At 30.8% G+C, this 21,217-nt stretch overlaps 1 protein-coding gene across 1 annotated transcript in view; it reads left to right on the forward strand.

Annotated features, from left to right (window-relative positions):
- Positions 1–21,217, forward strand: part of LOC145266779 (neurochondrin-like) — a 106,448-nt gene that overhangs the window by 37,231 nt on the left and 48,000 nt on the right. The window contains exons 5-8 of the mRNA XM_080122650.1: positions 7,362–7,534; positions 10,585–10,712; positions 13,677–13,736; positions 18,407–18,485. Coding sequence (XP_079978776.1) covers positions 7,362–7,534; positions 10,585–10,712; positions 13,677–13,736; positions 18,407–18,485 — 440 coding nt within the window. The remainder of the gene's footprint in view (positions 1–7,361; positions 7,535–10,584; positions 10,713–13,676; positions 13,737–18,406; positions 18,486–21,217) is intronic.

Genomic DNA, 21,217 nt, shown 5'->3' on the forward strand with positions numbered 1-21,217 from the left:
ATAAATTTTTAAAAAAATCCCCAGAACTAATTTTATTGTGTAGATGATTATATGCTGCGTCGAAAATTTCCGGAACTGACTTACTTTGGCACGTTCATTTTATTTTAATTAAGTACTTTTAAAAAATACAAAATAATAATTTAAAACTGTTTTTAACTATCATTTTTATTCTCCTTGTGTGACAGTGCCAGGACACAGATGTTTTTTACTTCTGTCTATCTAATCTAAGAGACATTTTCACTTTGCGAGGACATAATTATTCAGCTCTTTAACTTATTTTTGGATGTTTTAAATTTTTTATCTCAATTTTTCTCATTATGCATTGAATATTTTTTAATAAAAACCAATATAAAATCTGTTCCTTATTTCATTCTAAATACTTTTTTTTGAGGATTTAAAAATTTTGCATTTAAAGAAAGGTATTTTAAATCTTTTTGAAAATTTAAGATTTTATTATTTTTAAGACATGATATACAATTAGATGGTTGCTTAGTGGCAGTAAGATGAGAAATACAGATGAAGAGAGATATACAAAGAAAGACACACACACACACACACACATATATACACCAATAGAGTGTGAAAAAATCTAAATTACACTAAAACTGCGTTTATTTGCCACAATGTCACCATCTCAGATTTTAATGTCATTATGCCATATTTATATTTAAATGAGTTTAAATATATCTGAACAAAAATAATATAGGTTAGGTGCATATGTTATTTGAGGATATATTTTAATATTTAATAAAACAAATATGGGGAAGGTTAAAAATTTTGTTTTAGTAATGCCCTGGAGGCCTCCTTTTATTTAGGGCTTTCAGTAGCATCTCAGAAGCCTCTTGTGTTTTTCTCACTGCTCACTTATGAAATTTTTTTTTTTATTCATTATATTTTGCTTGAAAGTGACAGATAAATTTGGTTTTAAAATAAGAGGTCAAGGATAATGGGAAATAAAGAAATAAGTTTTAAAAGAAATATGTCTAGCACACTTTTTTAATATTGCTTTGTTATTTATGGCTCCAGTCAATAATCTGAAATGAACTCTGGAGCAATAAATTAGTAATACAGTAAGACACTCAATAAATAGTATATGCTACATCAAATAGTGCTCAATTACCTAGATGTAACAGATGCATGCAATAATACAGTAGGTCACTTGGAACATGGTAGATATTGAATCCAAATATACTCAGTTTATAAATATATCTGGTATATGTTATAATATATTTTTACTCTCACGTCTTGTGTTGAATTAATTGAACAGTGCTCAATACCCTAGATCAGTGGTTCTCAACCTTTTTTTTTTACTCATGGACCCCCTTTTCTCTTCTTTTTATCTTGGTGAGCCTCTTCATAACTATTGGTCATAAGACAATTTTCTATTTTTTACTAATGTAAATTTTGAGGTTTTAATAATCAAAGAAACATTATATAATTAGTTTTTATTTTTAAATGAAAACTAATTTAATGCAAATAAAGTATTCTACAACAACTATGATAATAATGATAAGTAATAATAATAATAATAATCTAAATTAGAGTGATAATAATTCTTTACCAATACATGTATATATTATATATATATATATATATATACACAGCTGGGGATACAATTACTGCATTTCATAATATCTAACTATATATATTGCTATTCATTTTTATAAAATTTTCGACAAATAAAACACATGTTTAGAAACAGAGTGCAAGGTAAATGTTTGAGGTAAACCTGGTAAATAGAAATATTATAGTTAAAATAACTTGAATGATTGAAAACAAAAACTATACAAAATTCCAGTAGAAATTAAAGTTTTAATAATAAAAATTATTCTGAGTTGGTTTTCTTCATGGACCACCAAAATATCGTTGTGGACCTCCATTTTATGTTTTGCTTAAAAAAATTAAGTATAATGTAAATTTAAAAAAAAATGAGATCCAAGGTAATTTTTAGATTCAATTTAAATTAAATTTTTATTGCTTAGTTTGGAAAGTTTATAAAAAAAGTGCTATTTGAAAATTAATGAATTTCAAATTAAATTAATGAATTATCTGAAAATTAATGAATTTCAAATTAAATAACCTTAATTTTTTAATTTTATACAAAACATTTTGTTTAACCATTTTCATAACTTGCAAGGAATGCTTTTCTGACTTGTACAGTTATGCATTCATATTTTATTTCAAAATTGCTAGCAATTTAACTTTTGCAATTTAAACACATAAAAACGAAGTTAGCAAAATAAAATTATAACTTTGCATTTAATTTTCACCATCTGCTACAGATTAAAAAATATTTTAAAAAATTATATTTTGGGGGGAGGTAGTTTACTTTTTTTAGGATACTTGGGGCATTTCATCAGTTTTTTTTAGGGTGAGGTGGAAATTAAATTGATTAATAATTGTAAAATAAAATATGAATCAATTTGTTGATATTGCGAAAAATTTATTTCATAAATTACTCAGGCAACTTCCAGGACTAACTTCATTTGGTGCTTGTAGAGATGAGGTCTTTTTTCCTTAAAATTGTTTCATTGTTTAATTGATTATTTAGCGTCCCAAATAATCTCTTGCAAAATATGCTTATTTTTGCTGAGTCAATGCTAGTTACTCCCCCTAGATAATTGACTCTGTGTCCATAAGTGCCCACATCACTATGTTTGTTACAAATAAATACAAACTTTGTACAAAAAAGAGTTATTAATCCTATTATCATTATTAGAAATTTCGATGCTTATACAGAATATGGACCTATTTTTTTTATAGGATTCTCAAGTTAAATTAAATTTTTACAGTGTGTTTCGTTTGTTAAATTGTTAGGTGAACGTACAGAATAGTTACAAAAAGCTCTCCCCACATTAAGAATAGATTTCTAAATGTTGTTATTTCAGCATAATCCGTATTCTGCATAAGGCTAAAAAAAAAATAGAAATCTACAGATGCTTTTTTTCTATTGGTAAATATTTAAAAAAAAGTAACATTAACTTTATAGTCGAGTAAAGTTATCTTCTCTATATAAATAAAATGAACTCATTTTTTCCCGTCTGATTTTGACATTAATAGGATTAAAAATCAAGATATTTCATGCAAATATAATATGCACAAACGGCAGAACAATATCTGAGGTGTGTTATAGGCTTATTATTTCTCAAATTCCTCGATAATCTTAGATTTCTATACTTTTTCTGCTGAGAAGTCATGGCCAAAATCGGTTAAGATCAATGGAAGTGGTAAAATATTTTCTCTCTAATAAATTCCTCCTCCCCCTGCCACCACTTAACACCATTTGGGGATCGTTCACAAGGAACAGTTGAGAAGAGAACACCGGTTTGGCTTCGTAGTTCTTTCATGTGAAGCTATTTAAAATCACTAAACTAAGCTGCAGTGCTCTGTGGCGTAGTGGTTAGCGTGCTGGACAATTCACATTATATTTTCACGTTCGCGCCGACCTACCGTAGTCGTTTTTTTTTTTTTTTTTTTTTCCTAAACAACTGGAATGGACTTTTCTTGGTGGCCGAACTGTTAACGTTGCAGATGTTTTTTTTTTTTTTTTTTTCACACTTTATTTTCCTACTTTTACTCATGACTCCGGGGTTGATCCTTCCTACTTACCTACCATAACATTTTTTAAAACTCCCTCCCCCGTCCCGGAAACAAACACTCGCGCAATGCCGGGTACCCCCGCTAGTTAGTAATATTACTATTACTACAGTTAACCCAGAGAAAGTAAATCAGTATTGTAGCTAGCCATGACATATTTAAAAAGTATTAAAAAAAAATGATGAGATTTGAACAGTTGTTATAACAATAGACTTAATGTCAAACAATAACTGCCAAAAAAAAAAAGAAAAAATACTATTTTATTAATTGATCTAACCTTTTTTCCCCCCAATACTATCCAGCATATGCTAGACAGACGTTAAACCAAATACAATGATGTTTATTAATGTTTTATTTCCCTTAGGTTCAATTATATTTCGTTCAAGTTAATTGTTTAACACTGAAAATTTCTCTACTAAAGACAGAGCATAGCTTTAAATAAGAGTTTCGGGGAAGGGGCGGGGAGATTCCTGGTCAATAGAATTATTTATTCATATATGTGAACATCTGTATAAAGAGCTCCCTACTGATAGGCTTATCATACATATGTTCTAAAAAAGCCTTTTGTGATAAGTCATAGAATGCTGAACCCTTATTTCTTGTGTGTAAATGTATTTCTTGTCTCTACGTGATTTATAAATTATTTTTTGCTAAGGGTAATTTAAAATGAAACTTTTAAAAACATGATTTAATTATGGAACTAAATCTAGCTGAATGCATTTCAGCTTCGCTTTGGGAAATACCATTAGTTTTCTTATTATTTAAAAATACTGGAGATATTGATCTGTACTTAGATTCAGAAGACCAGTCAATCTATCAATGTCATGAGTAAGTTGTTTAAATCTGTGATACATCAACAAGTTGTCAGCCACCTCAGCAAAAACAATCTAAGTGACAAGCAATATGGGTTTTGCTCTGCTAATGTGCTGACTGTAATACCACACAGGATCAGTGAATCTATTGATGGAATTTTTTTGTTGTTTTTTTTTTTTTTTTACATTTTCACCCCAAACAAGGCACATTGCCACTTTGGTGTAGGGGGCTACTATCAGGGACATAAGCTACTGGGCAGCAAGATGTTGGTTCATGTTACACTTGAACTTCTGCATGTCTGTACAGTTGGGGAAGCAGGGAGCCGGAATGGAATTCCAAAGTCTAGCGGTTCTGAGGAAGAAACTACTGGAATAGAAAGCTCTCTTACATGTAGGGATCTCAACTGTGAAGGGGTGGGATTTTGCTGCTTGTCGGGTTTGTCGAGGGTGTTTACGTTGTGGGGGCACAAGTGCTTGCAGTTTGTCAGAGCATTCACCATTAAAATATTTGTAGAACAGGCAGAGGGATGCAACATTTCATCAGTAGGACAGAGGCTGAAGCTTAGATGACAGTTCAGAACCTATCAGGTTGGAGACTCTCTTTTGGACCTTGTCTAGGAGAGAGAGACTAGTAGCTGATGCACCAGCCCAAATATGACAATAATACTCCATACATGAGTGAATGGTGGCCTTATAGAGGTACAGGATACTTTCGGACGTTAGTAGCTTTCTAGCATGGTAGAGAGAGCCTACCTTCTTCGCAGCAGTCCTGGCAATGCTCTCAATGTAATTGTTCCAACTCATATTTCCTGTGAACATTAGGCTGAGGAGTTTAAAGGAAGTACTTTCAGATAATGAATATTTGGCCATTGCTATTGGTGGTAGAGAAGGTTTCTTGTAATTATTGAAAAAAATAAGTTTAGTCTTGGCAGCATTGAATGTGACTATCCATTTTTGTCCCCATTCCACTACAGATTGGAGGTCGTCCATGAGTGTTTCTGCCATTTCTTTAGATATGTGTTCATTTGTTTTCCTGTTGTGCCTGTTATAGAGCGTAGTGTCATCAGCATATATACCCATCTCAGGGAGGTAATTTATAGATATTAGGAATAATAGATAAACCCCTGAGGCACTCCCGCATTTATATCATATTGTTTAGATGTATGACCATCGAGGACAACCTGGATTTTTCTCTTATCTAAGAAGGATTTAATTATGTTATGTATTCATCCAGTGATACCATATGATATAATTTTCCTGAGGAGACCTTCATGTCATACCCTGTCAAAAGCCTTAGATATATCTAGAGCTACCGTTCTACCCTCCCCTGCTTTGTCCAGTGAATGGTATATAGGTTCAGAGATTACAGTTAGGATATCTGCTGTGGAACGGGCTTGTCTCAATCCATATTGTTGGTCGGTTAGAAGTTTAGCATCTGTAAGGTGATGGACTAGAGCTTGGTTAATTATGGACTCAAATATTTTGGCGAAAAATGGGAGGAGATTAATGTGACGATAATTTAATGGGTCAGTTCTTTTGCCAGAATTTTTGAAAACTGGTACCACAGAAGCAGTTTTCCAGCAGTCCAGAAAGCAAGATCCATTAAGGCATTTGTTGTAAAGTTTGGAGAGAACTGGAGTGGTGTTTTTTCAGTTACGAGAGAAACAATTAGTACATGGCGAGTCGGAATTCGTATTTATAGGCAGTCATTAATGTCAGGCACAAAGCATTGTATCTATTCATAAATAGTCCTAGTGACATAACTAAGATCACTGTACATTTCAGCTACAAATATAGTTGAAAGTAAATATAATCTATATTTAGTGGTTTGATATAGATTGTAAGAAGGCCACTTTTTTTTTTTTTTTATACACACAAGCATATGGTAATTGTAGATATTAAGTATATTACTTAAATAAAGTTCTAACTTCTAACGTAGAAAAAAATAAATCCCCGTTTGTGTTAAATGCAAAAATTTATCTTGTCTTAGCTATTTTATAACTCGTTTTCATTAGTTCAGAGCATTGGAGTTAAACATGTATGCTGGAAGAGAGAAAGTGATCGGTGTTTTGCTCGTTTGAGGTGGGGGGCACGAATTTAGACTGAAGACTGAAGAAAGTTTGTGAGACAACCAAAAATAAAGACAGTAAATACATATATAAATAAGAGAAAAAAATAAGAGTTAGCATTTGTTAGGATTAAGATGAATTTAAAATTAACACTTATCGTCTTGCTTTGGATACCTTGAGTTCCAGCATGAGTAACCATATTTTAGGTGGAAGGGTGGAGGGTAATTCCCTTGCCCGGACATTGTGTGTGCTTGTGTCTATTTATAGGAGATAAATTCATCTTTCGTATTCCACGCACATATGTGTATGATATGTTAATTTTAGTTATTTTAATATATTTATTTATTTATTTTTATTTTATTTATTTTTTTTTTTGCTTTCAATAAAGTTCTAACTTCTAACGTAGATGAAATACATCCCCGTTTGTGTTAAAGTCAGAAATTTATCTTGCCTTAGCTATTTTATCACTTATTTTCATTAGTCCAGAGCATTGGAGTTAAACATGTATGCTGGAAGAGAGAAAGTAATAGAAAGATACAGCAATCGCTTTTGAATATATCAAGGGCATTTGATAGAATTTGGCACAAAGGTCTGTTTCATTAGCTTTCTAGTTATGGAATATCTGGAAATGTTCTCGGAACCATCGAATCTTGTCTCACTGTTTTTATGAGCTTCTCAGACATTCACCCCAGACTTAAAATGGAAGACTTACAACAAAATTGTTGCAAAGGTCACTGGTAAAATTGTTGGATCTTTAATTCACCAAATTTCGATCTTAATTTGTCAAAATTATAAATTTAAAAAATATTTAAAAATAATTTTACATTTTTTTATCTTAATTATTATCAATTATTTGTGTTTTAAATGTTTTTTTTTTTTTCAGCATCAATTCTTCTTCAGATGAAACTGACTCACGTAAATCGGATCTACCTGAAATGGTTGACAACTGCTACGACTGTCTTTCTGCTATCTGTCGAACATCAAATGGTAGAAAGACATTAGTAGAAAACCAGACTGTCTCTCAACTTTGTACTTGTTACGTACATGCAAATTATGGTAAGAATTCAATTCTTTGTCCCAATCAAAACAACATCAACTCAAAATTAATGACTGTGAATATTCAGATTAGAATGCTGAATTGCATTGGCAAATTAATCTTTTGTTTTTTGTTTTTTTTTAAAAATAATTTTAGTAGCACATACATGCACTGTGTGTGAAACATAATACCATGGGACTGCTTCCCATCATCTGACTGCAACATTGTCGATTTCAAGTCTAATGTGAACAAATTTTTTGGAGTTGTTGTCTTAAATAATCGGATTCTGCCAAACTTCCATCATTACGAATCATCATTGTGTTGTCTCATTGTCGATCTGACACTTGTTAACCCTTATCCTCGAATGGCCTTTGAGCCTTGATAAGTGGTAGCTCTTAGTAAAAAAATAACAGGACAGACTATTAAACATAGATGGAAACGTATCAAGTGCTACCACGCTATGGAAAGTCATGGTAAAAGTCTGCTTCAAATGCCCTTGCACACTGGATGATGTCAGAAAAATATGACGCTGTCCACTAAAACAGGTGGAAAACTTGGGAAGATCCTTTATTATGTTATCTATTAGATCACAAATGACTCATCATCTGGAAACATGTGTGCATATATATATATATATATATATATATATATATATATATATATATATAAAACTACATTTACTCACATAAAATTAATATACGAAAGTATAGATTTATGCGTAAACTTTAAGTATTTACTTCAAAAGTGCTCAATACGTAGGTAGAGCTAGTTAGTAATTTATAAAATATATATGGCGATTAAGCTACACTGAATATTCGGCGTTTCATCCACTCTAGGATTCCTCAGGCTTATGCGCATAAGCCTGAGGAATCCTAGAGTGGATGAAACGCCGAATATTCAGTGTAGCTTAATCGCCATATATATTTTATAACTTACTATATATATATATATGTTTGTAGTTGCCTATAATTTTACTTAGTTTTATTGTTCTTACTTTAGCATTGTTGGCTGTGATTATTTAGTTAATTTATTTTTTAAATTGTTTTATGGGTTTTTTTGTAAGTAGTTTTGATTTAGTTTTATTGCAAAAGATATTTTTTATTTTAGTATTGTAATGTGGGAAAACAGTCAGCAAGACAAGAGTTCCACAAGCATGCAGTTCTTGGAAAGAAGCTTCTGGAATTGGTATTACGATGACGTATCAAAACAGTGAATTAATTGGTACCACTAGATTAATTAACCAAAACAATAGAAGCAGGAAATAGATCATACAGTTCTGAAGAACACATGCTAAATAGTGTTTATAAAAAAGACTGAGACTAGCAACATCTCTACACCTTATCAAGAACCCTCAAATGGAACAGAGATTGGCCGTCCCAAATATGACAACAACAACACTCTATACTGATAGTAAATTTGTAGATATAGAGAATAGTCTTAGGTGTGAAAAAGTGTTTAGAATTATAGAGAGAACCTACTTTACGAGAAGTGGAAAGAGCAATGGATCTAATATATGAACTGCAAGAAAAATTTGATGAGAAAGAAAGACTGAAATTTCATTCGATTGTTTCCTCAAGAGCAAAACAATAAAACTAAGTAAAATCATAGGCAACTAACAAACCTGGCTGAGAATCTCAGGAAGAAAAGTGACACTCATACAATTGAAAGACAGAGGTGAAATCTTGACAGAATTATATTAAACATGCCATTTCGTACCCCAATCTACTACTGAACTCAAGTCAACTTTTAGATTAGCTGCATATTTCAGATGATCCAAGGGAGGCGGGTGAGAATCAACACTAAAATAGAGTGGTAAAATCAGCTTAGATTTTAATTTTCTGAATAATAATCTCGAGTTCCTTAATATAAATAAGAAACAGAGTTTGGTTTAGAATAGATCCCTGATGAACACCAGCATTGATAGAAAAAGAATGAAATACCATCCAGAGTTATTCACAATTTTTGATCAGTAAGAAAAGACCAAATGATATTAAGAACCTCATCACCAAATACCATAACACTGACGTTGAAGACCAAAATGTCACACTCTGTCAAATGCTTTCGAAATACCAAATGCAATGGCCCTACCTTCTCCTGAATTATCCATAAACCAACAGATCTGCTCAGTTACAACAGTTAAAAGATCAACAGTTGAACAAAACCCATGAAAGCCATATTAAACATCAATACAGAAGCCCAGATTTTCCAGAAAATCAAGTTTGCCACTGACCAACCTTTCAAAAACTGTGCTACTAACAGAAAGGAGACTAACAGGATAGAAATTAGTTGGGTCAGACTGATCACCAGCATTTTTAAAGATGGCAACAACAGAGGACCTTTTCCAACAAGAAGTGAATCATGATGTTGCTAAACAGAAATTAATTTTGAGCGAATACAAAAACGTTTACACCACATTTAAGAATGACAAAAGGAATTGAATCCAGATGAGAAGTCTCAGACAGGCCAAGAAAATTGTCAGCAAAAAGATGAGTTGAGAGAAATAACCTGAAGAGTTAAAGTTTGCAAATTGTTTTTCTTTCCCTTACAAAGAAAATGTATTTCATATCGACATTCAAGCTATTTTTTCTTTCTTTTTCCAACTAGCAGGATTATTCGGCAATAACCTGGGGTTGTCACATAGATAAAAAGCCCTCCCTCTGGGACAATTTTCGACCATCATAGCTGATTGAATCACACAAAAAGAAATGTGCATAATTATGACACATTTTCTGCAGACATTTTATTTACATTTTAAATTCACTTTAAACGTTTGTTTTATTCCATGTTTTTTTTTTTCATTTTTCTCCGTTCACTTCAAATTTTGTTTCCATTTTATTGCAGTAGAATTTGTGTTCATTGCTGATTTTTTTCATGTTTATGTTTGCCACAAATTTAAATTTTACAAAAAAAAATAAAAATATGTGCAAAATAATTTATTGCGGATTTTAATTTCCACATTTCAATTACTCTGATTAACATACATCAACAAATTTGTACATCAATGATTTTTCTGTTCTTGAAATTCAATTTTCTATTGGTGTATAATGCTGATGCATCTATTTTCTTCCAGCCAATGAGAGAGCCTTGCTGGTTTTAGAAATGCTTGGTTCTATATCGGGACCCAAAATTTGGAAGAAAAATGAAGATGGTCTTCACCAGTTGTTGGATTTCTTATGTAAAAAATTTTCAGAAAACAAGGTTAGTTAACATATGTTATTATTGTTTGGCTGTATATGGAAAAGAAATGCTTTTGCGAGTGCAGATTCATTAGTATACTTGAAAAATAAACTAAAAAAAATGATTGAATTTTTCAAAAAATAACATTAAAAAGTTGTTCTTAATAATAACCTACTATAAAAAAAATGATTGAATTTTTCAAAAAATAACATTAAAAAGTTGTTCTTAATAATAACCTACTATAAAAAAAATGATTGAATTTTTCAAAAAATAACATTAAAAAGTTGTTCTTAATAATAACCTACTATAAAAAAAATGATTGAATTTTTCAAAAAATAACATTAAAAAGTTGTTCTTAATAATAACCTACTATAAAAAAAATGATTGAATTTTTCAAAAAATAACATTAAAAAGTTGTTCTTAATAATAACCTACTATAAAAAAAATAATTGAATTTTTCAAAAAATAACATTAAAAAGTTGTTCTTGATAATAACCTACTATAAAAAAAATGATTGAATTTTTCAAAAAATAACATTAAAAAGTTGTTCTTAATAATAACCTACTATAAAAAAAATGATTGAATTTTTCAAAAAATAACATTAAAAAGTTGTTCTTAATAATAACCTACTATAAAAAAAATGATTGAATTTTTCAAAAAATAACATTAAAAAGTTGTTCTTAATAATAACCTACTATAAAAAAAATGATTGAATTTTTCAAAAAATAACATTAAAAAGTTGTTCTTAATAATAACCTACTATAAAAAAAATGATTGAATTTTTCAAAAAATAACATTAAAAAGTTGTTCTTAATAATAACCTACTATAAAAAAAATGATTGAATTTTTCAAAAAATAACATTAAAAAGTTGTTCTTAATAATAACCTACTATAAAAAAAATGATTGAATTTTTTCAAAAAATAACATTAAAAAGTTGTTCTTAATAACCTACTATAAAAAAATGATTGAATTTTTCAAAAAATAACATTAAAAAGTTGTTCTTAATAATAACCTACTATAAAAAAAATGATTGAATTTTTCAAAAAATAACATTAAAAAGTTGTTCTTAATAATAACCTACTATAAAAAAAATGATTGAATTTTTTCAAAAAATAACATTAAAAAGTTGTTCTTAATAATAACCTACTATAAAAAAAAATGATTGAATTTTTCAAAAAATAACATTAAAAAGTTGTTCTTAATAATAACCTACTATAAAAAAAAAATGACTCCTGCAAGCTTTAGTATTCTCAATAGCAATATATGGGTCTTGAAGAAAAGATGACGAGGAAAATTGCTGCTTTTGAATTGTGGCGCTCTCGTACCATAGACTTTTTCATGTAAGCTGAGTGGACAAACGTACAAATGAATGGGTTCTGGAGAAGATTGGACCATGCTGATAACTGCTGGACAACGTTAATGACAGGAAATTGCGATTTTTTGGACATGTGGCTAGAACAGACTACTTAACAAAAGATCTTCTCTTTGGTATAACTCCTGATAAAAGAGGACATGAAAGACCAAAAATAAGAATGTCAGACAACATGAAGAACATTGCGGATATTAGCATGGCTGAGTTGCTCAGAATGGCGCAGTATCGGAATCAATAGCAATGATTCGTGAAAAGTGCCACGGTTGGGCAGTAATAATCATTCCGTCAGAGAGAGAGAGAGATGAAAAAAAAATAAAGGCATCTTAGTAATTGTCTGTATTTTTGAGATGAGGTGTTTTCATTGATTGAGATTGTCGGACTGACTTGGTTGTTATTGTCACAACGTTTCGGCCGTTTTGCCCTCCGGCCTTCGTCAGGTGTTTTGTATCGAACAAGGGAACCGTTTGTTTGGAGTCTCGAACCCAACCCTTTATTATTATTACGGGGGTACCGTGTTCGGACTCTAGCTAGGCTTTGGGACATAGTTGCTGATTCTCTGTTTTTGAGTGTTACTTTTTCACTGCCTTCATTCAGGATTGAACTCAGCACCTTTGGGTAACTGTAAACTTTGATACAACATCTAGGACGACTCGGTCCTAGTGACATATGGCCGAGTGGTCCTAGACGTTGTATCAAAGTTTACAGTTACCCAAAGATGCTGAGTTCAATCCTGAACGAAGGCAGTGAAAAAATAACACTCAAAAACAGAGAATCAGCAACTATGTCCCAAAGCCTAGCTGGAGTCCGAACACAGTACCCGCGTAATAATAATAATAAAGGGTTGGGTTCGAGACTCCTAACAAACGGTTCCCCAGTCTGATACAAAACGCCTGACGAAGGCCGGAGGGCAAAACGGCCGAAACGTTGTGACAATAACAACCAAGATGAGGCAGTCAGTCCGACAATCTCAATCAATAAAGGCATCTTATTTTTCTTTTTAATATCTCAATTTTTTATTCAGATACTCAATTATCTATCAACTTTTAGAATCTTTAAGTTCATGAAATTAAAAAAAAGTTTAATTTTTGCAGTATTTTAAAATGTGAGAAACATCTTCAGCTATTGAACAACTATTTGCTTTTTAAAAAAAATGTTATGATTGCATTGTGTAGGAAAGACTTTTTACAAAAAATTTAGTTAACATATAAATTTGTAAAAAAAATGTTTTAAATATAAAACCGGTAAATCTATATCTATAAAAGTGAGAATGTGTGTGAGGACACTTCTCAACCTATATACTCAATGAATTTTTGATCTGCAGACTTGAAATTTGGTATATAGGGTATTTAGATATGGAAAACTTTTTAATCTGTTTTCATCCAGAAAAGAGCTTATAAGGGGTTGAAATTGAAAATTGCTACTTGGGTGTTTAATGCCGGGCAATGCTGGGAACATCTGCTAATATCTCTATGATTTGATGTTTCCTTCGAATTTTGTTCAGAAATAAAAACCTTCCTATTTATAAAGAAAAGAGTAAGTAAATCTTTCAATTTGCTGTTGACACAATTAAAAATAAATTAATGAATCTATTTTGTTTTCCATTTTTTTTCAGGATTTGGAAAAATTCAGCTATTGTGATAAGCTAGCAAATATATTAACAAGTGTTTCAACAGTAAGTAAAAGTAATTCGCTTTTATATTTTTTTGTGTTTTATAAAATCAGCTATAGAAGATCTGTGATATGTTTATCGAGCGTCAGGGTTACCAGTGCTACTCCTGGCTACATGTAGTGTATTTTGCTGAAGTCTTTAGAAAGTGCCAAGAACTGTGCTAACAGTATGTAGTTAAGTTGGTGAATGAAGATGAACAAAACCATGAATGAAGCAACAGTTAACAAGTGCTAATTTAACGACAAGATTTTGGGAATGAGATGAGAAAACAAGAATTAATGAGTAAAATATATTTATATATTAACAATTTTACAGGAATGTGAAATATACTTTGAAAGATCAAAGTTTGTTGAAGTTTTAAACTTTATGAATAGAAAATAGACAAAGTTCGTTTCAAAGTTTTGTTGTGCGTCTATTAGAAAGTTTATCTTTTGGATAATGTGTTCACTGGAGATCAAGCATCAGCCTCTATGGACAAATGTATCTTTAGTTGATCTTTAACAAATAAAGATTTTTATTTACTAACCAAATAGAAAAGTTAATAGCCAAATGCGCATGATTTTCGGAATATGACATTTTTATTCTATGACGTGTACGTAAATCATAACTATGTTTATTTATTTTTTTTTAAATAAGTGTAATTCTAAATATGCACTGAATTTTGTGTTAAGACTTTAAGGTATGAACATTCAAATTTCTTCAGTTGTAAAAAAAAAAAAAATGAGTATATTGTTCTATTTTATTGTTTAAATAATTTGACTTTGCTTGTTTTATTAAAAAAATCAAAGGTGCAAAAGACATTTTTACTCAGTAATGATCTTTGGAAAATTGTCGGTGGAAAAACATAATCGGCAAAAGATACGCGTTTTATTATTTCTAGACACCACTTTGAAAACTCACTCGCAAATGAGACTGTTTTACTCATCACATAAAGCCCTGATAAAGGGATTTCACCGTCCTTCATTCCAGGTCTTCTTGGATGGGCTTTTGTAGAGTTGAGGCAGGCACATCAGTTTTGGGAAGCATGTCCGAATTTCTGTTCATCAAGCCACTGTTTTATAGGCTTGTAGAATTTCACACTGGATTACTATATTCATGTATAGGTGTTACTTTTTGATATTTTCATTAGTTGAAAATTCTTCATGTTAAAAGTTGGTAGTTTTAGGAAGTGACGAAGAGAGTGTATTGAAACAGACAAGAGTAGGAAAGAACGATGTACATTTTAGCATTCATCTGAATCGCATCACTGTTGTAAAAATCCAGAAGTGGTCAGTGTACTTTTGTAGTTTGTCGTCTTGGCTGTACTTACTATGATCGTTGCTCTTTGTATATGCTGTTTTTTGTTTCAATATATTTTACTTTTTCTAACTCTTTTCTGTGTTCGTGTTTTCCTTAGTGACCCTTTCAGGGCCACAACAATCACACTGTTCCCAACCACAAAAGAAGTAAAAAAGAAGGAAAAAGTGAAAGTCGAACAAAACAAAAAAAGGGGGATAACTTATGCTTATTCGTTTCGTCTTGCATATCGATTTCGAATCCCCCACAGATCTTTCCCTGCATGATAATGAAATTGATTAAATTATACAAAGTTTTCTTTTTTTTTCTTTTTTTTTCTTTTTTTTTCTTTTTTTTTCTTTTTTTTTTCTTTTTTTTTCTTTTTTTTTCTTTTTTTTTCTTTTTTTTTCTTTTTTTTTCTTTTTTCTTTTTTTTCTTTTTTTTCTTTTTTCTTTTTTTTTCTTTTTTTTTTCTTTCTTTTTTTTCTTTTTTCTTTCTTTTTTCTTTTTTTTTCTTTTTTTTTTCTTTCTTGCTTTTTTCTTTCTTTTTTCTTTTTTCTTTTTTTTTCTTTTTTTTCTTTTTCTTTTTTTTCTTTTTTCTTTTTTTTCTTTTTTTTCTTTTTTCTTTAATTTTTTCACATTTTCACTTTTTTTCTCTTCACACACCATTCTAAAATTGCTTTTCTCCAGTTTAGCATATTTCTTCTCGGTTTTTAACTTGCCCCCCCCCCCCAAAAAAAAAATTACTCCTGATTTTAGTATTCAACTTCATAACTTAATCGGTCTTTGATCAGACATTCTCACGGTAATATTTGCATGTTAGAAAGCCGTGTCGAAGAGACAACTTAAAATAATGCATTATTGGTCACCTGACAAAAGGAGGGTGAACCTGAAAATTCATCCTTGTCTGTTCGTCCATCCACATTTTCTCAATAACTACACCTAGGAATTTTAAAAAATTTTGCACAAACATTAAACATGATATGAGTAAAAGAGTAACAGAACGGATTTTCCGCGAAAACTCCAGTAGTTACCCCCCCCCCCCCCCATTTTGGGTTAAAATAGCTAAAATTGACACTTATGCTTATTGAAATAAAAATTGATGCCTTGGATTTTTATAAAACTTTCTGAAAAGTTGTAACTAATTTCTATATAATTTTGTTTGTCTATACTTCACAATAAATCTTGGGTGTGCCCCACCAACTCTTTTACGGCTAATAAAAGCACTTCATTTTTGGGACTATTTTACCATATTTGTCCAAAATTTTCTGTGTATGTCATTTAGCAGTTTTGCATGGTGCTGAACTCAAATTTAAATATATTAAGGCCTTGGGGACTTTTGGGGCTCAATGGGGAGGGGCAAATGATGCACTTAGTCATTTTTTTTTTTTTTTTTTGCATGGTGCAGAACTCAAATTTACATTTCTTAAAGCCTAAAACTGCACTGTTTGTTCATTTTCACCAGTATTTGACATCCCCTTGGGAACTTTTGGGGCTAAATGGGGTGGGTGGATGCTGAACTTGGTCATTTTTTTTATGCCTTGTTCACTGTGCACTCACAGAGGACCATGCATGCTTCACTTGTTTTAAATGTAATTCAACTAAGCATATAAACAGATGAATGAAAAATTAAATATTGAAACGTGAATGACAGCTGCTGAATCAGCAATGGTACTGTGGGACGTCACAATGTAATAACTGCTGAAGCAATGAAAAAAAACGTTAGATGAAAAATGTGAGCCAGAAATAGCTTTGGCTTGGGCTGTTAGTGCCAAAATGCGCTTCAAAATCATTGTGGATATAGTTTGAATGAACTTGTGTTTGTGTTAAATATTAACACCTCATCAATTTTGAATGATTACATGCATTGGAAACTGCAACAACCAGTGATATGGTTAGAATAAATTTAAATGCCGTACACACAGCAAAAAAACGCTTCATGGAGCTGAATCAAGTGAAAGAATTTTGAGAGCCTTCAAATATAATATAAGGACTTATGTGGATGATTTGTGACAGGTGACCGTGTCAACTATAGAAGACAAAACTTATAACAGATGGCATGATCCTGCTAAAGTTTTGGGTAAGGAAAGTCAATGTGCATTGATCAGACATGAAGGAGCATTTTTCAGGATGCAACCATGTCATTTTAAGATAGACAAGGAATTACAAAGTCCAAGGAATGAAGAAATTACAAATTCTTCAAATGAACTGAATGACATGTCGGAAGAGGAAGATGAAGGACAATATAATAACAATTCGGTACTTTTACAGTTTAATTAAGACATTAAAAAATGAAAATATTGAAAAAAGTCATATTGTGTGTATCCGTTTTGGAATGGAGTTCTCCGAAAAAAAAAATTCACTTAATTTGATGAAGTAGTTTTTTTTTTTTTTTTTTTTTTTTTTTTTACAGCGAAAAAAAAAACAACAATTTGTTATGATACTGATCAAAAGGTAGCTAAGTTTCGATTTTTAAAAAGAAAAGCTAGGATTTAAGATGAGGAGGGGGTGTCGGCGCTTTAGACTGAGTTACCTCCCCGTGGCGTGTTCTAAAAATTCAAATGTGGCTACCTTCAGCGTGCCGGCCTAAAAACGTGTTTTTCTGCTGTAAAATAATAAAAAAAAAACTTCTTGATCAAATTAAGTGAAAAGTTTTTTTGTGGAGAACTTTTCCGAAACGGATACGTACTATAACATTTTTTTTCGATTTTTTTCATTTTTAATGTCTTCATTAAACTGTACAACTACCAACAATTCTAATAGTAAAAGAAGGGAAGTGAAAGATAATGGTGTAAAACCAAGTAGAAACAAAGTTGTAGAATATATATATATTGAAATTATGTGTGGAAGAAAAGAATGGTTATGCCCACACAATCAAAATCAATGGGAAAAGATAACCAGAAGCAGAGAATAAAGATCTTGTTTGCGTTAATTGGGATCATGTTAATAATGAAGAAAATTTTCTTGAGTAACAGTGGGAGTAATTAATCAAAAGGAATATGAGCTCCATTTCGCTCAGCATTTTCTCTCCTTTCTCCTTATCTTGTTCTTCGGAATATCAAGTTCAAATAATGAATTATTCACTTAAACACGTGCAAATCCGCTTGATTTGCATAACTACATCCCTAGAATCATCTTCAAATGTTAACATAAAAACATTACAAATTGTCTCTGCCAAGGCTGACATTTGTCATAATAGCACAGTGTTCAAATCGCAACTTATGATTAAAGCGTTTCTTTAAATTTCAAATTGTGCACCTTTTATGGTGAGAATGAGACAAGTTGAGGCCATTTCTACCACTCGATCTGGTTTCAAGCTCATCATATCTGCCATAGGGCTAGCTCAAAATAATATTTAGAAATAATTTTATTTAATAAAAACATTGTTTTTCATTTCAGGATCTTATTCCTAAGAAATCTCATTCATGGCCTCAAGACTTGGTAAAAACATTAATAGAATTAATTTGTTGTCAGTTAGGTAAGTATGAATATTTTAGTTTTATCTTAACTGTTATCCCCCCCCCTTTCTTTTAACTATTATAAGAAAGGGTCAAAGGTCACCTAAAATAAAGGCCTGTTTATTCAAAAGAGACATTAGATATAGGCAATGCTGTTATGCATAAATGGTTGTCGGCTTCTTTACAAATTACATAAATTACAAGAAAAATGACAAAAAATCAGTGTTCAAGTTTCATCTTTGACTAACAGCTCACCTGGCATTGTCCAGTCGTAAAATATGTTTATTTATGATATATGATATTCATGCAGATTTTGTATTTATTGTTATAGAGTAAATTCTCTACTGATTATTATATTGTACCCAATATATATCAGCTGGAATCGAAACCAAAACATTCAGGGATTCAGCCTTAGTCATTATTTATTGTTTCAGCCTTCGTCATTACTGTCTGAGCTATTGCTGAATGGATTAAAAAAAAGATTAAAAATCAAGTGACTTCAAGCTAAAAATATAAGTTAGTCGATTTACTCTGGTCAAGGTCAAGTGTTTTTTCAATTTTGACCCTATAGCAGCTATTTTTGTTGACTGAAAACAAACTTTTAAGTCAGTAGACCAAATATTCAGAGAGGAGTTTGGTAGAGACCTTTCACACACACAGGCAAGGTTACTTGTATATATATATACATACATACATACACGGTGAGTCATGGGAAAAGGATGTTTCTAAGAATAACAAAACTCTGCAAATATTTCGATGAAAATTTTATAATGTGCATAAAAACATTTACTAAACTATGCCATTATGGAATATTTAGAAGCGAAAAATTATGTCTGCCAAATTATGGCGGCTTCCTGAAGTTAGCTTCCACTTTAACTAAAGGAGAGCAAGGAGCATTCTAAAAACATCAATTTTCTGTGACCCACCCTGTGTATGTATGTGTGTGTATGTGTATATATATATATATATATATATATATATATATATATATATATATATATATATATATATAAAGCTGAACGTCTGTGTGTGTGTCTGGTCACAAATAGGCTCCTATATGGTTGACTATTATAGAAAACTGATCACATATAATGATAGAAGATGTATCGAGACACAGGAATGGATATGTTTGTTCTGACATAATGATGATTCATTAAAATTATGGGGTCTGCGTACGCGCCTGGTCCACAAAGTATGGACAAAAAAAAATTAAAAAAAACAAAAAAAAAACGTTTACAAGTGTTTTTGATATAGATGTACGTAATAATACTTTGATAAGTTTGTTTTACCTTAAATAGGGATGGTATAATAAAATTGTGGAGGTCTGTGTTTGCGCCTGGCCTCCATAGAATGGAAATAGGCACAAACTTTAATAAAGACTTTTCATATCTATCTGCGTAAGTATACTTTGATAATTATGTTTCAGTTTGAAGAAATATGGTATGATAAAATTATGGGGTGTTTGTTCGCGCTTGACCTTCATAGAATGGAAATATGTCACAAAGTTTAACAAGGTTTTTTTAATATAGATCCACAGAATATTGTGATAAGTGTTTCAGTGTGAACAGGTGTGGTATAATAAATTATGGGTTTTATCTATTTTATTTTTACTTTCATCATATTTTGCTTTGGTTTTGATACCCCCAAATTCGAAGCTATCTCTTTACAACCCTTCCTTTTCATAACCTATCATACTTTTATAAATCAGAGTCCATTTTCTGTAGGCTGCTTTTGAACCCAGTCAACGACAGGAACTTTTGCTAGTGTGTGTATGTATATATATATATATATATATATATATATATATATATATATATATATATAATGCAATTCAGTTATCAAAGTGTATATCTTTAACAAAAACTTATCAAGATAGAAAAAGCTCAATACTGTTAAGAGGAGCAATTAAATATATTAAGTAAAAAATGAATAAAAGTTACATATAATTTGTGATAACATTAGAACAATAAGGTAAAGTAAAAGATGCTCTGATGTTATAATAAAGTTTTATGTAACTTTTATTATTCATCTTTTACTTATATATATATATAAGTAGTGTTTGTGTCTGGGTGTACAACTCTCCTATAGCCTACACCACTGGACGGATTATGACCAAATCTGGGATGATGATGGTCTCCGACTTAGGGATGATGTACACCATTTTTAATCAATGTCATATTTGGCGCAGCTCTTCATAAATGGAGCATACAGCAAAGCCCTGCGTGAAGCATGGGTAACTTTGCTAGTAATATATATATATATATATATATATATATATATATATATATATATATATAGAGAGAGAGAGAGAGAGACATGATAGTATGCAAGAATGTTTTGATCCTAAATTCTACACAGTTATGCACAGTGTTGAAACTATGTATAAATAGAATTACGTATTAGTCAAATGAAACCGATCATCCAATAAGAAACTATAAAAAATGATCAATTAATGAGCACTCGTTTTTCAAAGAAATATGCAAATTAGTTTAGTAACTTTATGAAATCACTTGCATATCCATGACTGATGAGTATATTAATGAGTTCGTTTTAATAAATTTTAAATAGAAAAAAATAGGCTTTTAATATCAATGTTAAAGCAAGGAAAAAAACTAAGCTTTATATATTTATTATTATTAGATTATGTATGCTGATTACAATGCCAAATAGAGGTTTACTATTAGATTAATGAAGAAAAGAGAAAGCAGGTTGTGTTTTTACTTTTGAGGGATTGATATGTTGGATGTGTAAT

Source organism: Euprymna scolopes, chromosome 4 (assembly GCF_053919585.1).
Source record: "Euprymna scolopes isolate OS-2025 chromosome 4, ASM5391958v1, whole genome shotgun sequence".
In the NCBI taxonomy this organism is placed as follows: Eukaryota; Metazoa; Mollusca; class Cephalopoda; order Sepiida; family Sepiolidae; genus Euprymna; species Euprymna scolopes.